Below are 19528 nucleotides of genomic sequence, written 5' to 3'. Positions count from 1 at the left end.
CCTACATGTCTTGAGCCACCAATGAACCCCTTTTCATCACAAACTGTATCGCAATATGGGTTGTTGCTGGTCTGTTTTTCCGAAGTAGAATCCGCTCGTAAAAGCGCACCATACCACTGAACGCTACAACAATGTTTACATTTTTGACAGCTCGCGCCTATGAAAGATGGTGGCACACTTGCCCCAAATAGAGATGGCTCTTTCGCCCCAAAAGTTGTAACTTTTTTTAAATTGAATATTTCAGTGACAAAAAGAAAGTTTTTTTAACTCTTCTTCTTCTTCTTCTTTGGCACAACAACCGCTGTCGGTCAAGGCCTGTCTGTACCCACTAGTGAAGTGAGCTTGGCTTTCAGTGACTTATTGTTACCATAGCAGGGTAGTCAGTCCTACGTATGGGGGCACGGTCTATTCGGGACTTGAACCCATGACGGGCATGTTGTTAGGTCGTACGAGTTGACGACTGTACCACCAGACCGGCCTTTTTTCAACTAACCCCACAAAAAATTTCACACGGTTTTCTCAGCTATACGGTGGTGTAAATATTTTCTCGGTTGATTGTTCGCATGATTTTTGAGAGCTTATTTGGTTGTATGACAAAAATTATAATATTCTGCACATTTTTGAAACTCAATATAAATCAGTTCAACAAACAATGGGAAATATCGATTGATCTATATGAAATTTGGCTCAGTATACCCAGTCATTGGAAAACAATCAACTGTATACAAAATTGATCATTAAACTAAAGTTTTCAAGGAATAATGCTTGGTGGCACTCTTGCCCCGTATGGCACACTTGCCCCAAATTCCGCTAAATGTGCATTTTTCTCACAAACTTAACCTCTCAGCTGGCGGTCACCTACTGTATATGGCAAAGCTATGTATTTATCACTCACTCCATATTTCATTCATTTATTTATTTATTTACTTGATCAAATACGGATTATCGAACCACGTTTTGATGTGTTTTTTTAAAGCTTCTTATTTTTGTCTCAATCTGATATTCTGTATTCTGTCTGATATTTTAAACAATAGAAATATATTTATCTTTTACATATAATTTCATTGTTTGTGACCGAACACTGTTTCATGAATTTGGTTTCATGAATGTCATGAATTTGGTTGCCAAAAGTGTGGAATATCGAGGACTACCGAGCGTGAACTGTGGTACCTTCAAACTCTACACAATTTATGCAAAATCAACCCTTTGACGAACCCTACACCACGATCCACAGGACAATCGTGGGAATCACTTACAACGTCAATCAGCCAAGCCAATCTACACTCGGCAAGCTGACTGCTACACTTGGTCGACCAATTGCTTCTGGTTTCATCGACTTGCAGCACCATTGCAAAGCTATCATTGCCAACACTTATCAATCGACATGACACAGCTCCACACCCTTGATGGAGGCTAAAGAAAAAGAGAATCCATACACATCGGAATATGGTGCTTTCGAAATTTTTGTCGCTTGCTTTCTTCTCGTTTTTGAGGGTGTTGTTGTGTTCCTTGCCTCCGTTTTCTTACTAGCTGTTTCCGTCTATTGCTCTGCCCTGCCCCATGCTAGAGTTCGCATTTCCGTTCGCGCGCGTCCCACTCGTCGACGGCTTGTGGTCTGTCCCGGAAAAAGGGGTTTCTTTTTCATGCCCATATCTTCCCGTTCCACCGCTAGCCGGTGTACTAGTATGGGTCGTGTTGGCCAACAGCGTATAATCAAAGCCCTCCCCAGCAGGGCTCCTTTGGGGTGTTTGGGTGGAGGAATGAATGCGCGTAGGCGGTTGAATGGAGCAGAGACCGGAGCGTAGGCAAGCGATCCGGCTGCGTGGGACGCACTGGCGTAAGCTGATGGGTGCGTATGTGTCGCCTGCTTTGTCGCGACGAGCGTGTAGGTGTGCGTTGGGGTGTCCGGAGTCAAAAGCAGCAGCAACAGCAGCGTGCGTGCGCACAATCGCACCATCCGAAGCATGGAAACGTGGCAAAAAAAACAAAATCAACCGGAAGGCCCCAGAACCAGAAATCGAGACCGCGGTGTGGTAATACATGAGTATCCCCATCATCCCCCTTCCATTATGACTTGTCACAACCATCTTTGCATACACACACACGCACACAAACACGCACATAGCACGCAGCAGCACACTGCACACACATACACATACACATACACACAAAAACACACATGCAACTGTTGTTCCCATTTACAAAGTTCGCAGTGCTTGCTCTGTTGCCTGTGCTGTTGGTTGATCGTGTCGTTCGGTAGTATGCTCGATTCATTCATGATTACGTCGACGCAACTACGCAAACCGAGTGCGCGACCTGTCTTGCCGCGCTTTTCGCCATAGCGCCCTACCAAACCGTGGCACACCACCCCTGGTACTGCTTGCTGCCGTTTCGTCGGATGAGGTTAGGCGACATTTGTTTCTCGTGAGGCAAAAGAAGAAAGCAAAGCAAAACAACAACAAAAAGTACACACAAACGGCACACAAACGCCTATTCAAACGTATTTATCAGAGTAGGCCGTAGGCCCAAGTGACATCGTGCAAGATGAAATAAACGAATGTTTCAAACGGCAAACCAGCCACAGTGGGAGAGAACGAGAGAGAGAGAGAGAAAGAGAGAGAATGAGGATGATTGAGTACGGAGAGAGCGAGAAAGAGAATACAGCGAGAGAATGGCAGAAATCAGCACAAGGGCGGTCGAAGGCGTCTTTTCTACGCGAACAAAGTGTTACTAGGCCCCCCCTTTGCTAGCAACGAATGTGCACGGCACGCAAGGGAAAAGAGGAGGAGTAGGAGGGGTATGGAGAGAGAGAGAGAGAGATAGAGAGAGAGAGAGAGAGAGAGAGAGAGCCAGAGAGGAGTGGATAGTGGCGGTGTGCTTCATTGAAATTTACATCTTCTCAATTGAAACGGATGACAGTGTGTGGTGGACGAATGGTGGCTGCTGGGAGAGGTATGGAGCGCGTATGGTCAGAAACGCGAGATGAATGGGGGAGTCACGAGCACACGCGCGCACACGCCTGTGTATGTGTGCAAGTTTTAGTGTGTACGTGTGTGTATATGAGTGTGCATGTGTGTGCGTTAGTGTGGGTTGTGGTCGTTTGTTTGAACGACTTACGTACACCTCTCAGGTCTGAACGCATATGAGCTGAATGTTGCCGATCCACCTCGGGATCTCCACGCATCCCGCCCCGTTCGCCGCCTTCTTCGCTGGCCTAATACTACTGCACCCCATTATGAATGTTTACCGGACGCTGTTTACCAGGCAGCGCGTGAAAAGTGAATGAAGTTTCGGTCCGTCCGATGTTTCTCGAAATCCGAAACAGGATGTGGTAGGATTTTGTTGTAGGAGTTCAATGAAATATTTAACACGTTGCACGGGTTGAAATCGAGTGTGCCCAATTGGTTAACATGCCGAGGGCTTGGGTCAGCAAACCTAAGGGGCCCTATTAGGTGATCCCGGCGATGGCTACTGTGAATGCCTAACCTCGTAAGATCGTAATTTTCTTCTTGCATTCTGATGTGGAAGTATTTACTGATGTGGAAGTGGAATAGAAAACACACACACATTTCAAACATCACACACTCCGACACTAGCGCCCGGCTAGCTCAGTCGGTAGAGCATGAGACTCTTAATCTCAGGGTCGTGGGTTCGAGCCCCACGTTGGGCGACGTACGAAGAAGCAATCTTTTTCTAATCTTCTTCTTGAGATTTACAACAAAAATTTGAGAATTTGCTGATACACTTAAATTAAGCGAATGCGTGTTAATAAATTCATTATGCTTGTTGTTTAATTGGATATCTTCTTTGATTTTGGCGTTTTAATTAGAGGTGGGTAAATCTGATTCAGATTCATGAATCTGAATCTTTGAAATGATTCAATGAATCTGAATGTCGGTTGGCTCTAGATACATGAACCTGAAAAGATACACGAATCTCAAATGATTCATAGAATTCATTTTTCATTTTTCTTCTTGGCGTAACAACCTAGGCATGCCAGCCTATACAGGCTTTCGAGCCTTCTTGGCAAGTTCATACGAGGCTTGAACCCACGACCGACATGTTGTTAATTAGTGCGAATCAACCACTAATTTGGGGGGATCGCCCAAATTCAATATTGTGAAAATCATACTTCTCTAAAGATGCAAAAAATTCCCTGGAGATTTGTGAATCTTAAAGTATTCATGAATGTTTGAAGGTTCTTGAATCTTTCAAGATTCAAGAATACTTGGAGATTCACAAATCTTTGAGGATTAGAATTCGAGAGTAGAATCACACATCGCTGATGATTCATGTCAATGAATCTCAACGAAAGATTCACGAAACTCAACTGTAGTTTGAATGTTTCATTCATTTCTTCCGTGCAGCAAATCGGTCCCACATACGATAACGATCGTGGCTCCTGTGGGCATGCAAATATTGTTCTGTTAGTCCCATATTTCATCGCACTCCTTTTGGAACATTTCAAGCCGCATTCGTTTGCACCGTTCGAATTGCTTTTTCCGGTCTTGCGCTTCTTTCGTCTTCGAATGGGGAAATGCGCCTCACTACCACTTACCATCTGCACCCGCGGCCACATTTTCCACTCACAGATACCAACCAAGTTTTCCATGCATCTATATTTATAAATAACTCGTGTTGTGTATCTAAAAAACGCGTCCCAATGGCAAATGTTACACCTTCCACCCCAACATCTCATACGGAGTGGATCAACCAAACAAGCACCATCAAATAGCAGTATACCACAAACTCACATATTTGTTCGTCTCTAATTATTCTATTGCTCCTTTTTACTCGTAATATTGAATCGTTAAAATCGATTCCGATGTATGAATGTGTTATACTTCTTACTGTGAAAGAAACTAATAATATCACCAGTCTCTAGATCGATATGTTCAGCTTACAACGGTACAACCTTTCATTTCCTACCATAAAACTGATCTTCGTCATGCCTGAAATAACTTTTGAGTCTATGGTATGGTTAACTACAAAAACGATAGCTTATATTAATTCCAAAAATTTGCATCATAGCTACAAATTACAACAGCCTTAAAAGGAAAAGAGGGCTTGCGCGGAAGCGGTATTTCCGATGTTTTAATATATTTTAAAATTAGATTTAGAAACATTTTTTAAGCATTTAGAGCTAGATCAGTTTGATTGGTGCTGGAAAAATGATCGTGCAGGTGCTGTAAATAATAGAACAAATCGATGTCGTGTTTATCGTACCCATTGCTACACTGGCTGTGGTTCAGCTAGCGATGCCAAAATGTGACCATTGCACCGGCCCTTTCATCGATGGCAGGTCCGTAGGTGTTATAGTAAAAATGTCTGTTTTCCGAACGCTAAAAATATCACCGATTCATTGATGGATACGAAAATTCGCCCAAACGGACGACGCGACGGTGCGACGGGCTAAGGCAGGTAAGACGATGGCGGGCGACATAGAGGGCGATTAACAGACGCAGCGGCTATGGTCGCGTGTGGGCTGGTGGTGAATGTTATTGAACAGTATAAAGAAAACTCCTCCACTTCCGAGTGCGGTGAGTGTAGAATGCCGGGGATGGACGCTCCGGACCATGCGGTGCAAATGGATAAACGAACGAACGAACGAACGGACGGACGGACGGACGGGCGAACCATGCCGGCTCGTGGGCGACAGGAAATAAGAACTGCCGGATGAAGACGGTCCGGAACGTGGAGTACCGTGCGGGTCGGCAAAACGGATGCATGACAAGCCAAAGCCCACACGCACGAGCAGAGGAAACGAAACAGCCGGCAAATGCCGCCTCTGGACGAACGAAGCGCGCGATGTTTTATTATTAGTATCCAACGCGTGGTGCGAAGGCCCGAGCAACGCCGAACCGCCGCTGTCTTGGAGAATCCACCTACGTAAGTGTTCGGGTTCGCATACTTATGGACGGGTACGTAAAACCACATATACAATACACAGACACACAGACACAGATGGCACGGTTACAGTCAAAACCAACATTACCATCCAGGAGGAGGCCAGCGTGGCCACGGCCCGATGCGCACGCGCACCGTTCGCCCACCAGGGTGGGGAGTATTTCCTGCCCGCACCTACTACACCTAGCGGGCGTGAAATCTAAGGGCAGCTTAAGTGGCTGCTTGACGGATGCGAACAGTCCCACACAGTCCCGGCGGGGGCATGGCGACGGTGCTGGACGAGGCGCGTATTATTCGTTCGATTCGGCCAACGAAGCCGATTCGGTGCGAGGAGTGTGGGACTAAGCGACATGTTGACGCTTGCCGATCGTCTTCAGAGGCCGGGACGACCGGGTTTGATTTGGAACGGGACAGGACAGCAGCACTCCGCCCCCTCCCCAGATGCGATTTCTTCCACTGCTAGATGACAGTTTATACTTGTGTTATGAGCACAAGTGGGAAGATCTTTGATCGGTTAGCAAAGTCGTTACAGAAAACGATATTCATTGATGACCTCATGGGTCTTATAAAGTGCGATGCGCTCAAGAAGACATCACAGTTTACATCCTGTCCGCTACGTTATGATAAGATTTAAATAAAATGTTTATCTGCAAACTCATCCCTATTTCGCGCATATAGCAACATCCTTTTTTAGTCAGACAATTTGCTCATATTCGACCAAGAAACAGTTTCTGCAAGTCGTAATAATGATTCGTATGGTCCAACTGATAGTAGCGATAAAGAAGGTGCGCTTGTATGTGAAGAGAGCAATAGGACAAGTGCCGATCATGACATGTACGTATCATATCATTGGGATCAAATTGTTATGAATTACTATTTCTAATCTATAACATAAATTCTATTTATGGCCAAACTATGTCCAACTTCGAAAAAAAAATGAAATGGAAGAAAATTAGCATAACACATGGCAGGACGCTTTACGCGTTTACATTTTATTACAGTAAAGTTTGCTTGTTTTTTATTTGTTGTAACGTAATGTAAACCCCCAAAACAAGCAAACAAAACACACCATTCCTGGCGCAACAAACGTTCGCGAGAATTCCGTATTAGTCACGAGCCGGTATCAAAATATTGATTTTTGTTCTAGAAATTTTAAATATTTACGTAATATGGCAAAAATTTGCAGTGAACCTAAAATAAAAGAAAAAAAAAGAAATAAAAATGCACGCCCATGGTTGATGGACGTGACCGTGGACGAGTTTAGTTAAAGTTAATACACCATGACTCATGCATTATTGGATACACTTTCGAGCTTAATTAAGATAAACGTGATAAATTTTAAAGTTCACATCAGTTCATACAAAGATAACAGTGATTAAATAAATAGTGAGTATATTCCAATGAATACATTATTTATTCAATAGCATACGTGTCGTTCTGTCTTAAGTGAAAGGTATTTTCTATTATTGCAAGTAGATGATTGTTATTTATGTAATGCGAAGTAAATACATTTTTAACCTGAAAATTTTGATAAAAAATGATGATTTTTTTTAAAGCGATTTAATACATTTAGGAGTGAAATCTCACTTCTTTCTTTTCGATGTCATTAAAAGCTTTGTTTTATTTATTTTCTTTTTAAATTATCTACTTCGTTTCGAAATTACTCAAGAGGATTAAATTGAAAATATCCTTTTTTAAACAAAAAAAAACACGAAAAAACGTGTTTTTTTAAATATAAAAATATGCACAAGTTAAAAGAAACAGGACTGATCGTGAAGGGCTATATTTATTATAATTGTCCATCCCATAATATTTATTCCAAAGATGCTTAATTTTATCAATGAAAGAAACAATCCTACCCCTGCACGTTAGCCGCGATGCTCAAGCTTTCTCCTAGCGTGACTACCATCGATATAAAACTATTATGAAGCCCCTTTAATTATTAACATATTCTTACCTATGAATTCACTCCAATGCGCTCCAATCCTCAGTATGAAGTGGTATTTTTTGGAAGATTTATATTACGCAGTCCAATGCCAACACATTCGATGATAGCACTGCCATTTCCTTCAATGATGTTAAATTTGGCCTAAAAGTAGACGAAAACATGATTAAACCTCTCGCCAAACCTTGGCTCCGACATCCAATTTTGCCACCAACCTTTGTCATCAACTCCGTCACATAGATTGCCGTTTTGGTATGCATGGTCAACGGTTCCGTCCGGATGCGACTCGTCCCATCCGCCAATGCCATCAAAATGATCATCATATCTTGCACGTGTCGATCTACACAGGCACCAACGGAGATGGCGCTTTGGATCTCGTGAGCTGCTTCCTCCCCGCTTTGGAAACTTTTTTTCCTGGCTTCTCCAAGTGCCGAACCGCCAAGAATGGCTCCAGTGCTCGTTTCACAGCCAATACTGCAAGAATGAAAGAATTTTTAGCAACATTGTTGGCAGATGTTAGCGGTACCTTTGCTTTTGAACTTACATGATACCGGAGCAATTGCCTTCCGGTGCCATGTCCATACTTTCTTTGTACACTTCTATATCTGCCCTACTGTTGGCAATTTCTTTGAGGATCGATTTAGCACCGCTAGACATTTCGTGTGCAATCTAAAATGTTGGTAATGCTTCAGTTTGTTACATTTTAGCTAATTAAAATAAGAGTTAAAATTACCTTCAACGGAAGCACACCGGCGACATAGCTCCATCCAAAGAGCCTGGTAACAGAGCCCACATCAACCATGGTGACGGGCCTTAATGATTGTACTGGTCTTACTTCTATCACACATTGTCCACCGCCTTTCGGAAAATAGCCCCGTCGAATCAAATCGAAATCGAAGCTGGCACCGAATCGTTCCATATTGGGCCGAAATATTTCCGTCAAGAAATCCACCTGCGGAGCTAGATCCGTGTTTGTACCTCCACGCAACTCTAGCGTGACTGGACCGGAGCTGAAGATAGCAACGGGTAGTGTCGCTTGAAGGAGCAAGGTGATGCTTCTGAAATGTTCCAAAATCAAACAATAAAGTTTGCATTTAAATCTTCTTCTACCCGGCGAGAAGCTTACCCTGCAGTTTGAATGTGACCGACGAATCTCCCGTGCTCAATATGTCCAGGGTAAAATTCAATCTCGGTCGATCCGAGACACGCTTTGTATAGCCTGCCTTGACAAATATCTCGCATCAGCTCTACCCCAGCTAGATGTTGCGCTGCCAGTCCCGGTTTCTTGCGCCCTTGGCGGATGTTACGGATGCGTACCGGCGTCTTGGTAAGCACGCTAAAGCACAATGCCATCCGTAGGATCTGTCCTCCCTGTAGAGTAATGAAATGTACATGCAAATTCAGCGAACATCTACAACAGAAACAAGAAAACTTACTCCTTCCAAGACACTGCCATCTATTTCAAATAGATGAGTATCCGCCATTCTGTCCAATGGTTTCAGGTAAATTTTAGGTGCTAAAATTGCTTCGCTGCACAGAGCACTTGATAACCTGTCACAACAATAACAAACATATCTGTTGTAGCTGCACAAATTGAAGAACGGACCATCGTCAAGACATTTCTTGGAGCAGATTATTTTGCGAATAAAAATTTAGGTAGCTTATATATCCGACTTTGTAAAGTTAAAAAATGTACACACATTTTCATGAAATAAAATGAAAACATATTAAAAGCCCTCTACCGTATAGTTAAGCTGCGGTCGCAGTCTTCGATTAAGCTGCAGTCTTGGATAGCAGGAATGTGCCATTAATTGACAGTTGTAATCGTAGAATATAAACACTTTATTTACTCTAAAATTCCAAAAAATTTTTTGCACATTTACTCTGATAATAGCATACACCACTTTAACTACACATAAATGCATAATAATCCCAAACAAATCTAAATTTTTTTATTCAAATCTGTAGCACGAATCAACTGCTGTCGTATTGTTTTGCTACTTGGGTATTCACAACCTACCTATTGTGATGTCCAACCTGATGCTTTGTAGATCTGTCACGCTAGGCTGCTGTCAAAATCGGTCGGCAACAAATTCGCCATTTTCGTGAGCCTGTGCTTCACTCGTCGAGGTTGCATTTTCGTTCGTGCGCGCCAGTAGTCAAATTCTGTTGGGCTTGCCGGCGGGAAATCTCTCAAGTGCGTAACATTAGATTCTAATTATTGAATTGTGTTTAACTTTGGTAAACGTAACATAACGTACTCTAAGTTGCGTGAATTAATTATGCTGCTTGCTTTCTAAATTTAGCTGCTCGTCCCCCTCCCTTTATCGTGTATCCTTCTGTGCATAGTGCGTCAGTGTTAATTTTTTTTTTTATCAAATGTGTGTCCTTGAAAGAACATTCTTGCGGATATATGGCACGCAGCTTGAGGCCGCCTCCCATCTTGTTCTGAGTTCTGTTGCGCTTCGTGTTCGATTTGTTAAACACGTTTGAATCCTTTCGCTTGGAACTGTTTGGCCCAAGCATCGTGAACGAAGTGTTGCAAATTGCAAATTCAACAATGCACAACTGATCTGAAAATATGTCCTTTTGTTAAACATCCCAGACAGGGCCGTGACCCCTTACGTTACGGTGCCGTTTTTCGAATGCAAGACACTCTGCGGTAAAGTAAAATTCTTTTCTGTCCTTATTTTTGTTTCCTTTCCAATGCTATCGTATTGCCGGCCTGCCGCCCGTGTAACGATGACAACGATACTTCGCCGGTGGTCCAACCCATACGCCTGGTGATTACGATAAATTGTCATTACATCATCTTGCGGGGAATCACCGGCCAAACATTAGGCAAAAAGAAGAACAGCAACAGCACATAAAACATCGCCATGGCTAACAAAGTGGAAGAAATTCGAGGATCGATCGAGTCGTCGCTGAAGGACGAATCGAAACCGTGGACACAATTCTTCAAGCTTGCAGAGGAGAAAACGAACGTGCCGCGGCTATACATATTTCTGGGTGAGTAGAAACCATAATTAAGTCGATTCGCAAGAAAATGCTCGGTGTCCGTGGCCCGGCTGAACATGCCGGGGGAACCCCGTTTCAAACTAACACTTGAACAACGGGACGAAATGGATGGCGTCGCCCTTCCCGGATGACGTACTTGAGAGGTGGTGGAACAGCATTCTCTGAAGATATTTTTAGGACACGAGCCAGCGCTCGTGAACAAGTTAACCGGAAAACAAAAGCGCTTAGCTTGGCATTTTTCCGGGGATATAATGAAGAAGCGTGGCAAGCGATCTGTTTTTCACCATGCAAATGATTGCAGCATTAGTGTGCTCTTTAGTGTAATAGAAATAGAAAAAAATCAATCCAGAAATTCACGTAGACCAGCTACAGACAGTAGCTAGTTCTATATCTCTACCTCTTTGCTGTGTCGTGCTTGAAGCTGCATTGTGTTAAGCAGTACCTGTTTGACATGATAATCATTACTACAGTCACACATGGGCTGGGACAACACCAAACACTACTGTACGTACGGCGAGGGTGCATGCATCCGGATTGTGTTACACAACCGATGAAAATTGCCCAGTAACGCTCACATGCATCCAAACGCTGCTGCCATCATCACGACCCTGCCCATGCCCACATACGATGGACAATCAGCGGTATATATTCTATAAAAAAACGCCCCTCTCGTGCAAATCATATTAATGATTTTTGTCGCGCCGATCACAAAATGCACACAAGTATGGTAAGGTGTTGTTGATGCTGTGGGACGAAAAATATTGATATTTTCCACAAGTAAATGTTGTTTCTACCTTAAATACGTTAACGTTGTTTTTCAAGTTGAGCGAATAACAAATTTTCCACGGCTGCGAAGAAACTATTCCTTTTGTAGTGTCGATTGAATTTTTATATCGACCGATTAGAAATTGAAGGGTCATTTCCGTTTTTAGACAAAACAGGACAACATAAGAGTTTAACTCTGGGCCCTTTAATAATGTTGCTTTTATTTTAAACCATAAAGTGGGGATTTTGGACGTGTTAAAAGTTTACCTTCTCTTGGCCAGTCTTCTTATCTCGATCTTTACATCCTGATATCAGCCCTATTTACAGTAGAGAAACTTTCCACCATGTGCTTTGTTGCATTCCGGATTCAAATGTATTTGTCACTGCAATTTTTTGCATTATCTTATCTTCTTTCTGAACAGTGATAAGATTATTCTTCTAGAATTTCGAGCGCCAAGGTAAATCTTCGTTCTTATCGCATCGTTGTTCTTATCAAAGTAGCAGAAAGCAGCGTACAGACAAAAATGTGTTTGGACTTGCAAAAGAAATAACTTTGCTCAATCAGCGGATGCTGTCATCGGTTTCACGGGTAGAAATAACGATGTTTTTGTCTCTTCTAGTAGTTATTTGATTGAATCACGTTACTGAAATATGTGATCATCTACAATCCTGAATGTACTATAATTGGTATAATGATTGAAGCACAACTGATTAAGTTTTTCTTTGCTTTGTCTTTAATCATTATGTGTTGTTATTTTGTGTAAGACTTTGTTCTACACCCTTGTAAATTTAGTACAAACATACAACACTTGTATTTGTTGCTTATATAGCATTAACACTTTATTGTTTTGCTGAAATGTTATTTGGTGCTTAATCACCTCGGCTCAATAACGAACATTTTAATACGCAACTGACAAGTATGTATGATAATTTAGATGCAAACAAAAGCTGTTCGAGTGTACCTGCATGCAACGATCTCAACGGGGTATTCGATTTTTACATTCAGTCGTCGAAATTGACAAGCAACAATTTGATACATTTTTAAATACGTCTGTAGGCGACTTGCTGTCTACCGTCGCGTCAGGTACCGTCGTAAAGGAGGAGGAAGGTACCTTCAAATCGATCGGTTCCCCTATAAACCTTAGAATAGCGTTGTTTAGTTGTAAGAAATTGCACACGAAGCCGTTATTGTTTGCGTCATAGTTTGATTAAGTTCATTAATTTACTACTAATTTTACTATACTGCACACTTGCAGTGCTTTTTTTCATTGATGAGTGATTATAAAACGTCAGAAGAATAAAGACAATTTGAAAGTTATTAGTAATTTTACAATAACTCAACAATATTGTGTTTTATCAAAATATAAATATAACAATTTTCAATTACGAAAACGTATTAAATGAACCAAAGAAATAAATGTTATAAGTAAATAAAATTACTTTTAACTGTGGGTAACCTTCACCGATTTACCTACTGTTTTCATCATGGCGGGGGTTTTGTCCGTGTAGCAAATTAAGACTTCAAGGCTTGACCCTGCAGCGATGTGTGATTCGCATCCATGCTGAATCGCGTGTAATCATTTTAGGAATTGATTTTTCCGTTTCAGTTTGTACGGAATTGTTACAAGGTGGGCGCGAGTCTCGTGTTAGGCCTCAATGGAACTAACCACAGTTGTCGCTCCTTGTTCACCCTGTGCGCGCTCCATGTTTGCCTGTAGATTCCACATGGCGTTTTAATGGAGCACGGCTGTTGTGACGTGTAGCGAGCCGCCAGCAGCACACTGCATAAAACAACATTTGATAACGAGATAGTAAGCGTTCCCTTCGTGCCACGAGACGGAACTCGCGGGCGCCAGCCGAAGTTGATATGCGTGGCGGCGACCATGGTGACAACGACGATGACGAAGACGAAGAATACCTGCCTTGCCAAATCATCAATCGATCGTTGCGTTGCCGGTGGTGTAGTCGCCACGAAGCCGGGAAAGCTGAACCAACTCTTTTCAGTTGTTCGCAAGCTTCTTATTTTTCGCCGTACACGTAAAAGTGTCTCACGCTTACTTTCGTGCCGCTCTGTAGCAACGATTCGACCATTGCTTTGCTCTTGACAACAGCGGATCCGCGAGTTTGAGTAAAACAGATGCATTTGATTTGCGTACAGCAGTTTAGAGTAGAACTTTGAACTCGTATCACCACTACGGCGACACACACACTGTGTGGTAGTATTAATGCATCCATCACCATTAGCCAGCCTAACAATGCTTCACGCAACTTACAAACAATGCACCGAAGCTTGATAATAGCACACGTGAAACAAAGTTCCTTAAGCTCTACTTCTGAGAGTATTGGTGTGGAAGATAATCTTCTCATGGAAAAACGGCGCCTAATAGAACTCTCACAAAACGCATGTTCATTATGCAAGTAAGAAACGTGTTTCGTTTTTAAGGGAGTATTCTATCTTGAGAAAATTTGCTGTATTTCTTTGGTGAAATACATTTGGTTTATTTCTTCAACACTTCACGTTTTATCCTTTCTTTTGTTCAATAACGGACGGAAAAAATCACATCAATTTTAAATGATACTGGGTCATATGTTTGACATTTTTGCGTTTTAAATTTACTACTATTTACCGATAGCGAGCGGTATGGTATGGTATCATAGGTTAATATGGTAAATTTTTGTGTAGTAGTTTTAATTTGTTGTTCAGCTTTCGGTTCATATCTACCAAATAAATATGTTAACACATGAATCATGAATGATTTCACTCTGATACATGAAATTCAAATATTGTGCTCCGCTACCCTCAAAGCGGGGGCCAATCCAAACTCCCTTAGCTTTGTCTGCGTGTGTAAATGTGTAAAGGGCAACAAACGCGGCAAAGGAAACGTTCTCAGCCAGTCTCCTCAGTGGACTGATATTGTGGACCGGTTTATACTTTGTCCATAGCATCCGTCACTATTACCATCGAACAAGCTCTAGCATTCTGTGCTTAGTCAAGCAACAAAGGTCTCTGCACGAAGCAAGCAGGGCAAATCGACACTTAAAAACAATCGCGAGGCTGCTTCGCCGTGTGTGTAAACGGTTTCTTGTAGGTCCGTGCAGGTCTGACTGAGCTTCAGGTTCAGTTCTGTATGAAGTACGCAAAAATCGCCCGTGTACAGCAAACGTGTAGTTCATCAAAACCCAATCCACTTCAGTCACGAATTGATTTGTGATTTGCTATAGAGAATGTTAAAGTGATAGTGATACTAAAGATGCGATCGTATTAAAAAGCATTTAAGCATTATTTTATTAGCTGTCTAGAGTTGAATTGCAACAGGATAAAAGCTGTCATTGTTTAAGGGATAAAAGCATCACTTTTACTTTTACTAGTGGAATTTAAGCGAAAGCTGCATGTGAACCGAAGGATGAAATTCGGTCTAGTTTCTTTGAAATACCTTTTCCTTTTCACACACACACGTTACGTGTACACGAATAACCTGCAATTCATGGTGAAGTTTAAACGTGAAGGAAAAACTTACGTGGTAGCCTATTATTGCCACGTAATACATTTGGCCCCAAAAACGTTGATTAAAAAATGCTACCCGTGTAAAGCTACCAAACAGAAAAGGGCAAAGATTAATTATTTTATATTAAGCGTGTGTTGAGCTTTACTTGTGCAATTAAAATTGAAATGTGTCCATGCAGCAGTAGAGAAGCAGCGCATATTCATCTCATCCAATGTGTTTTCTATCGCGCTTGGCTTATCGCGTGAAGTATTAAATTGAGAGAGCGATCACGCTGGCAATAGTTCGCCGATAGAGCACACAATCAGCTGTGAGATTAGTGGGCTGAACTTCAACATACTATATGCATTCAGTTGCATTGCTGCAATTCACCTTTGATGTTTGATGTGTGAGGAGGTTGAACGAATGCTCGTGGTGCTGGTGATAGGGAAAGGCTTCCATTGCTTTCAAGTTCAAGTTTACGAGGACCATGCGCAAGTGTTAGAAAGTAAGGAACGATTGTGTGCTTGATAGCGACTGTAAACACGCAATCTTGAACATAGACTCTGTAGTAGCTGTGAAGTGAAACCATTGCAAAATTTGCACACCGTCTTGCAAGGGAAAATGGTTCACAAAATTCTCGAGCAAGAGATGCATATTTTGCTGCGATCGTTCAACGGTGATTTATGATGGAGGCTATATTTAGATATTAAGGGTTTTAAGCAGTACATATCGCTTAAATATAACGCCACGGTGCAGTTGTCGTGGCCAATAAAACGTATCGAAACAAGTGAAAATCGGACGGCTGCATTCTTCCATCGCTAGCCATCGTCGTGTTAATGCAATTAAAATGCGCGTACATCTTACCTTTTCATTTTGTAAATGCGCATTAAAACAAGTTAAGATTTAGTGCAACTTATTTACAACTTACATGTTTACATTAGTTTCTCAAAACCGCATGTTGTATAACCTCTCAACGGCAAATCTTTCCTGTAGCTTTTCATAGTTTTGTAGTGAAAATAGTCTTGTCTATTGGTGTAAAACAGAGGAAAACTCACTCACCGACCTACAAAGCCACTGTGGTGGAACAATGTAAAATCACTCAGGTGTAAAAAAATAAACTCGTAATGCCTGGATCGAATGAAAAGCGAAATTTGATCTTAACTCGAAGCTGTAATGCTTCCTTTCCCTATTCGTCCATGCGTTTGGGTATGAAAATATCTCACGATCATCGTATATTATTCATAGTGAAAGTCTTTGTTTAGCTAATAATGTGGCTTCATGATTAATTTTTCATGATAATTACCTTTAGCTTGTGTTGTTTTCTTTTCTTCTTCGATCTATTAGTTAGGTTACTTAATTTTTTCATTTCGATGATCGTTTTCCGATTATATGTATCCCGCTATCTGAATGCCTCCTTTGAAAACCGACCTTATAATATAACCATTCCGTTTATAGACGATTTCAATGCCGGTGTTTTCTTTTTTTCGTTTTATTTTCCTATGTATAATAATGTACTCCTTAGGCGGATTTTTGTCCTATGGCCATAGGTCACTGTATTATTAGAATGGCGGCTATGTCGTGTCTGCGTGCCTTACTAACCATTTTTCTCTCGCAATGGTTACGTAGTGGTTTCATTTTTCTAATGGCCTAACAACACCTGCCGTAGGAATCTCATCTCGCGTATCAAAGATCGTGGACGGACGCTACCCGTTATGAAGTAAGGAAAGAGGAACTGGCCAACTGGCTTTAATGATCAGAAAATGCTTGTTTTTTGACACATACGCCGACACATCATTCTGTTTTACACTACTAGCACACACTGCCGACGATCGTATACTATGAGACAAATGACAAGCGTTTTTCCTTTCTTTGACCGGTCTTTTTGGCCGGCGTCGTTTGTTGCCAAGCGTAATTTAGAAATGCAGCAAAACACGAAGGAACTGTACAAAAAGCAACAACAATTATTTAAAGTTAAGGCGGCACACATTCGACATGAAGCATTGTCGAAAAGAACAGTATGATGTACTTAGCCTACCTAATATATATATATTGTGTGCGAGTTGAATCGTATCGTGCGCATGTCGTGGGAAAGTCGTCGAAAATCACGGCTTTGGGACAGTAACAAAAGCAGCATTTAAAAGTAGCTTCTAGGGTTAATCGAGCGAAAAAGTATTTAGTGATCGGGAGTGATCTAGACAATCGTAGCGGCAGAGAGCAAGCACGTCTAAGAAGCAATGTGATATTTAATTTAATTTGGAATTTATGTAATTTATAAACCAGGCAGGATAAGTGCAGTGTTATTGTTCAGCACAATTCGAGCGTACAGTGATAATTTATACACAGCGTGTAGTTTGTAAACGTTGATCTCATTAACGTGAAGAGTTTTAATTAATAGAAGTGAAAATGCCACGCCAAGATGGAGCAGAGGCAGGAGCGCCGAAGGATAATTCAGGCTACATTGCGCTAGGTAATGAACATCTTATTCATACGTTTTTTCACCTGTATTAACTGCCATCGAACAATTGAAGTCATGATCGAATATGATCAAGATCAAACGTGGGTTGACGCGACGGTCGTGTATTATTTCTTCACTCATCTCTCAACGCTGACCGTCCATTGCGAGTCTGAGTTTGCAGACAGCATTCAATCAGCTACTAGCGTGCCTTTATTATGTGCCGCTAGGTCCCTAGGATCTACTATTAATAGACATCTGGTTAGCTTCACCCGAGACCGGTCAGATGGAGTGAAAAAGATCGAGCCGGTCACGCTGAGTCCCGTTTATCCTAGCAAGTTTTTGGTAGTATTGCTGATCAATCTGATTCAGCTGTACACACTACTACGGCTATTGCAAAGAAATTAGATGCATTGCAGTAATGCACTGCATGTACTGCATGTTTAGCAATAATGTGAGTATTGGCTATAAAATATTTGGCAAAATTGCCACGAACGCACACAGATTTGCACGACCATTGCAAATGTCAGCGTAAGACAAGAATAGCGTGCTAATACGGTTGACGTAACAATTATGAAGCCATACAACACTTACTCAAGCTTAGTCGGACGTGCTTGATTGAAACTATAGACTATTTGATTTCATTTCCTGAGCAAAGAAACTGATCTTATGCTATGAGAAATATGATCTTTCCTAACGTGTAAGGCTTATCTTGCTGTAAGAGCAGTTGAATTTTGACTGAATAACGTGCAATGATTGTGTAATAGAGCATAGATCAGCGATGCGACATGTGGTGGACATTTAAAATTAGGATTTACTACAACACTAGGTATGAGATTCATCCATTAATAACTAAACTACAAACAGTTTTTATATTTTGTCAAAGCCTTATTGTTGGGTCTATTTTAAATAACAATTTATCAAATTAGCAGACGATGTAATATAAAAAATGTGTGTTTCATATTTTTCTTTTAAGGTGGCGTGGCCGTCGTTATTCTGTACCTTGCCTTCGGCTATGGAGCTCAGATCCTCTGCAACGTGATTGGAGTGGCGTATCCCGCTTACATCTCGATGAAAGCCATCGAAACCCGCACGAAAGAGGATGACACTAAATGGTTAACGTACTGGGTAACGTTTGGCGTGCTGTCGGTGTTCGAGCACTTCTCCTTCTTCCTGGTTCAGATCATCCCGTTCTACTGGTTGCTGAAGGTATAGTGGGAAAATAAAACCCATCCATATTAGGTTTTAAAAAATTCACCTCACATTCTCAATTTCTCTATCTATAGTGCTTATTCCACATATGGTGTATGGTGCCGATGGAAAACAATGGTTCCACGATCATGTACCACAAGGTTATTCAGCCATACTTCAAGAAATACGAAAAAGGTGTGTGAAATACGAAAAAGGTTAAGTGCTATTGCAATGTGCAACAAGAGCATTTGAATAATATGCATATTTTTCCTATTTTTATATTTTAGTTGCGGACAGCTTCATTAGCGACACCACGGATAAGCTGAAGCAGACGGCTGGAGAAATGATCTCGAAAGTCAAATCAACCTAACTCGCATATCCAGCTGCACTTCTCCCAACTCTCACAACACACATACACATAGCTATAAAGGACCCTCCCGACCTCTAAACCCTTTCGATGACGGACGATCGAAGTTTGCGACATTAGAAAAACAACTGTTAGCAAATGGACGTAGCAGAGGGAATGAGCAAGACGAAAAATTATATAAGTCATTCGCCATCGTGAATAAGTATACCCGTTGTAGTTTCATTTTTGTCTCCCCGAGAACGAAAATTGTGCTGCTGTTTACTGATGTTTACCGTACCTCCGCAAACGCTTGAGTGCGAGCATGCTCGTGAATTATTTTTAAAATTGTAATTGCCTTTTTATTTTCAACTATTGTCTCACTCCAAACGTCGAATTCGTCGACCCCTTGCAGGCTTATT

At 41.6% G+C, this 19528-nt stretch overlaps 2 protein-coding genes and 1 non-coding gene across 8 annotated transcripts in view; 2 read left to right on the top strand and 1 right to left on the bottom strand.

Moving 5' to 3' along the window:
- LOC121592200 (RNA 3'-terminal phosphate cyclase) overlaps positions 1 to 9613 on the bottom strand; it is a 32358-nt gene extending 22745 nt beyond the window's left edge. Inside the window, exons 1-7 of one of the 4 annotated variants that reach the window (XM_041913592.1) lie at positions 9289 to 9403; positions 8979 to 9223; positions 8586 to 8910; positions 8397 to 8521; positions 8068 to 8326; positions 7865 to 7996; positions 6995 to 7098 (exon numbers count right to left, since the gene is read on the bottom strand). In XM_041913592.1, the coding sequence (XP_041769526.1) occupies positions 7895 to 7996; positions 8068 to 8326; positions 8397 to 8521; positions 8586 to 8910; positions 8979 to 9223; positions 9289 to 9336 (1104 nt within the window). In that variant the 5' untranslated portion in view covers positions 9337 to 9403 and the 3' untranslated portion in view covers positions 6995 to 7098; positions 7865 to 7894. The other 3 variants (XM_041913595.1, XM_041913593.1, XM_041913594.1) reach the window with 3 other exon arrangements.
- Positions 3598 to 3670, top strand: Trnak-cuu. Its single transcript has one exon. It is a non-coding gene; the product is annotated as a tRNA-Lys (tRNA).
- Positions 9614 to 9936: 323 nt separating the features above from the next.
- On the top strand, positions 9937 to 19335 carry LOC121592203 (receptor expression-enhancing protein 5). 3 transcript variants are annotated; one of them, XM_041913602.1, is made up of 5 exons: positions 9937 to 10049; positions 10694 to 10861; positions 18549 to 18781; positions 18859 to 18978; positions 19051 to 19184. In XM_041913602.1, exons 2-4 carry the CDS (start codon positions 10732 to 10734, stop codon positions 18964 to 18966), a joined length of 471 nt encoding a protein of 156 aa, XP_041769536.1. In that variant the 5' UTR covers positions 9937 to 10049; positions 10694 to 10731; the 3' UTR covers positions 18967 to 18978; positions 19051 to 19184. The 3 variants fall into 3 exon arrangements, with proteins under 3 accessions (XP_041769536.1, XP_041769534.1, XP_041769535.1); XM_041913600.1 differs by having other exon boundaries at positions 9939 to 10049; positions 18859 to 18958; positions 19051 to 19335; XM_041913601.1 differs by lacking the exons at positions 9937 to 10049; positions 10694 to 10861 and adding an exon at positions 17315 to 17587 and having other exon boundaries at positions 18859 to 18958; positions 19051 to 19335.
- Positions 19336 to 19528: the final 193 nt, after the last annotated feature.

The sequence above is a fragment of the Anopheles merus genome, chromosome 2L (genome assembly GCF_017562075.2).
Source record: "Anopheles merus strain MAF chromosome 2L, AmerM5.1, whole genome shotgun sequence".
NCBI classification, from domain to species: Eukaryota; Metazoa; Arthropoda; class Insecta; order Diptera; family Culicidae; genus Anopheles; species Anopheles merus.
Note: the sequence above shows the minus strand (reverse complement) of the source record. Positions and strands in the feature narration are given on the sequence as shown.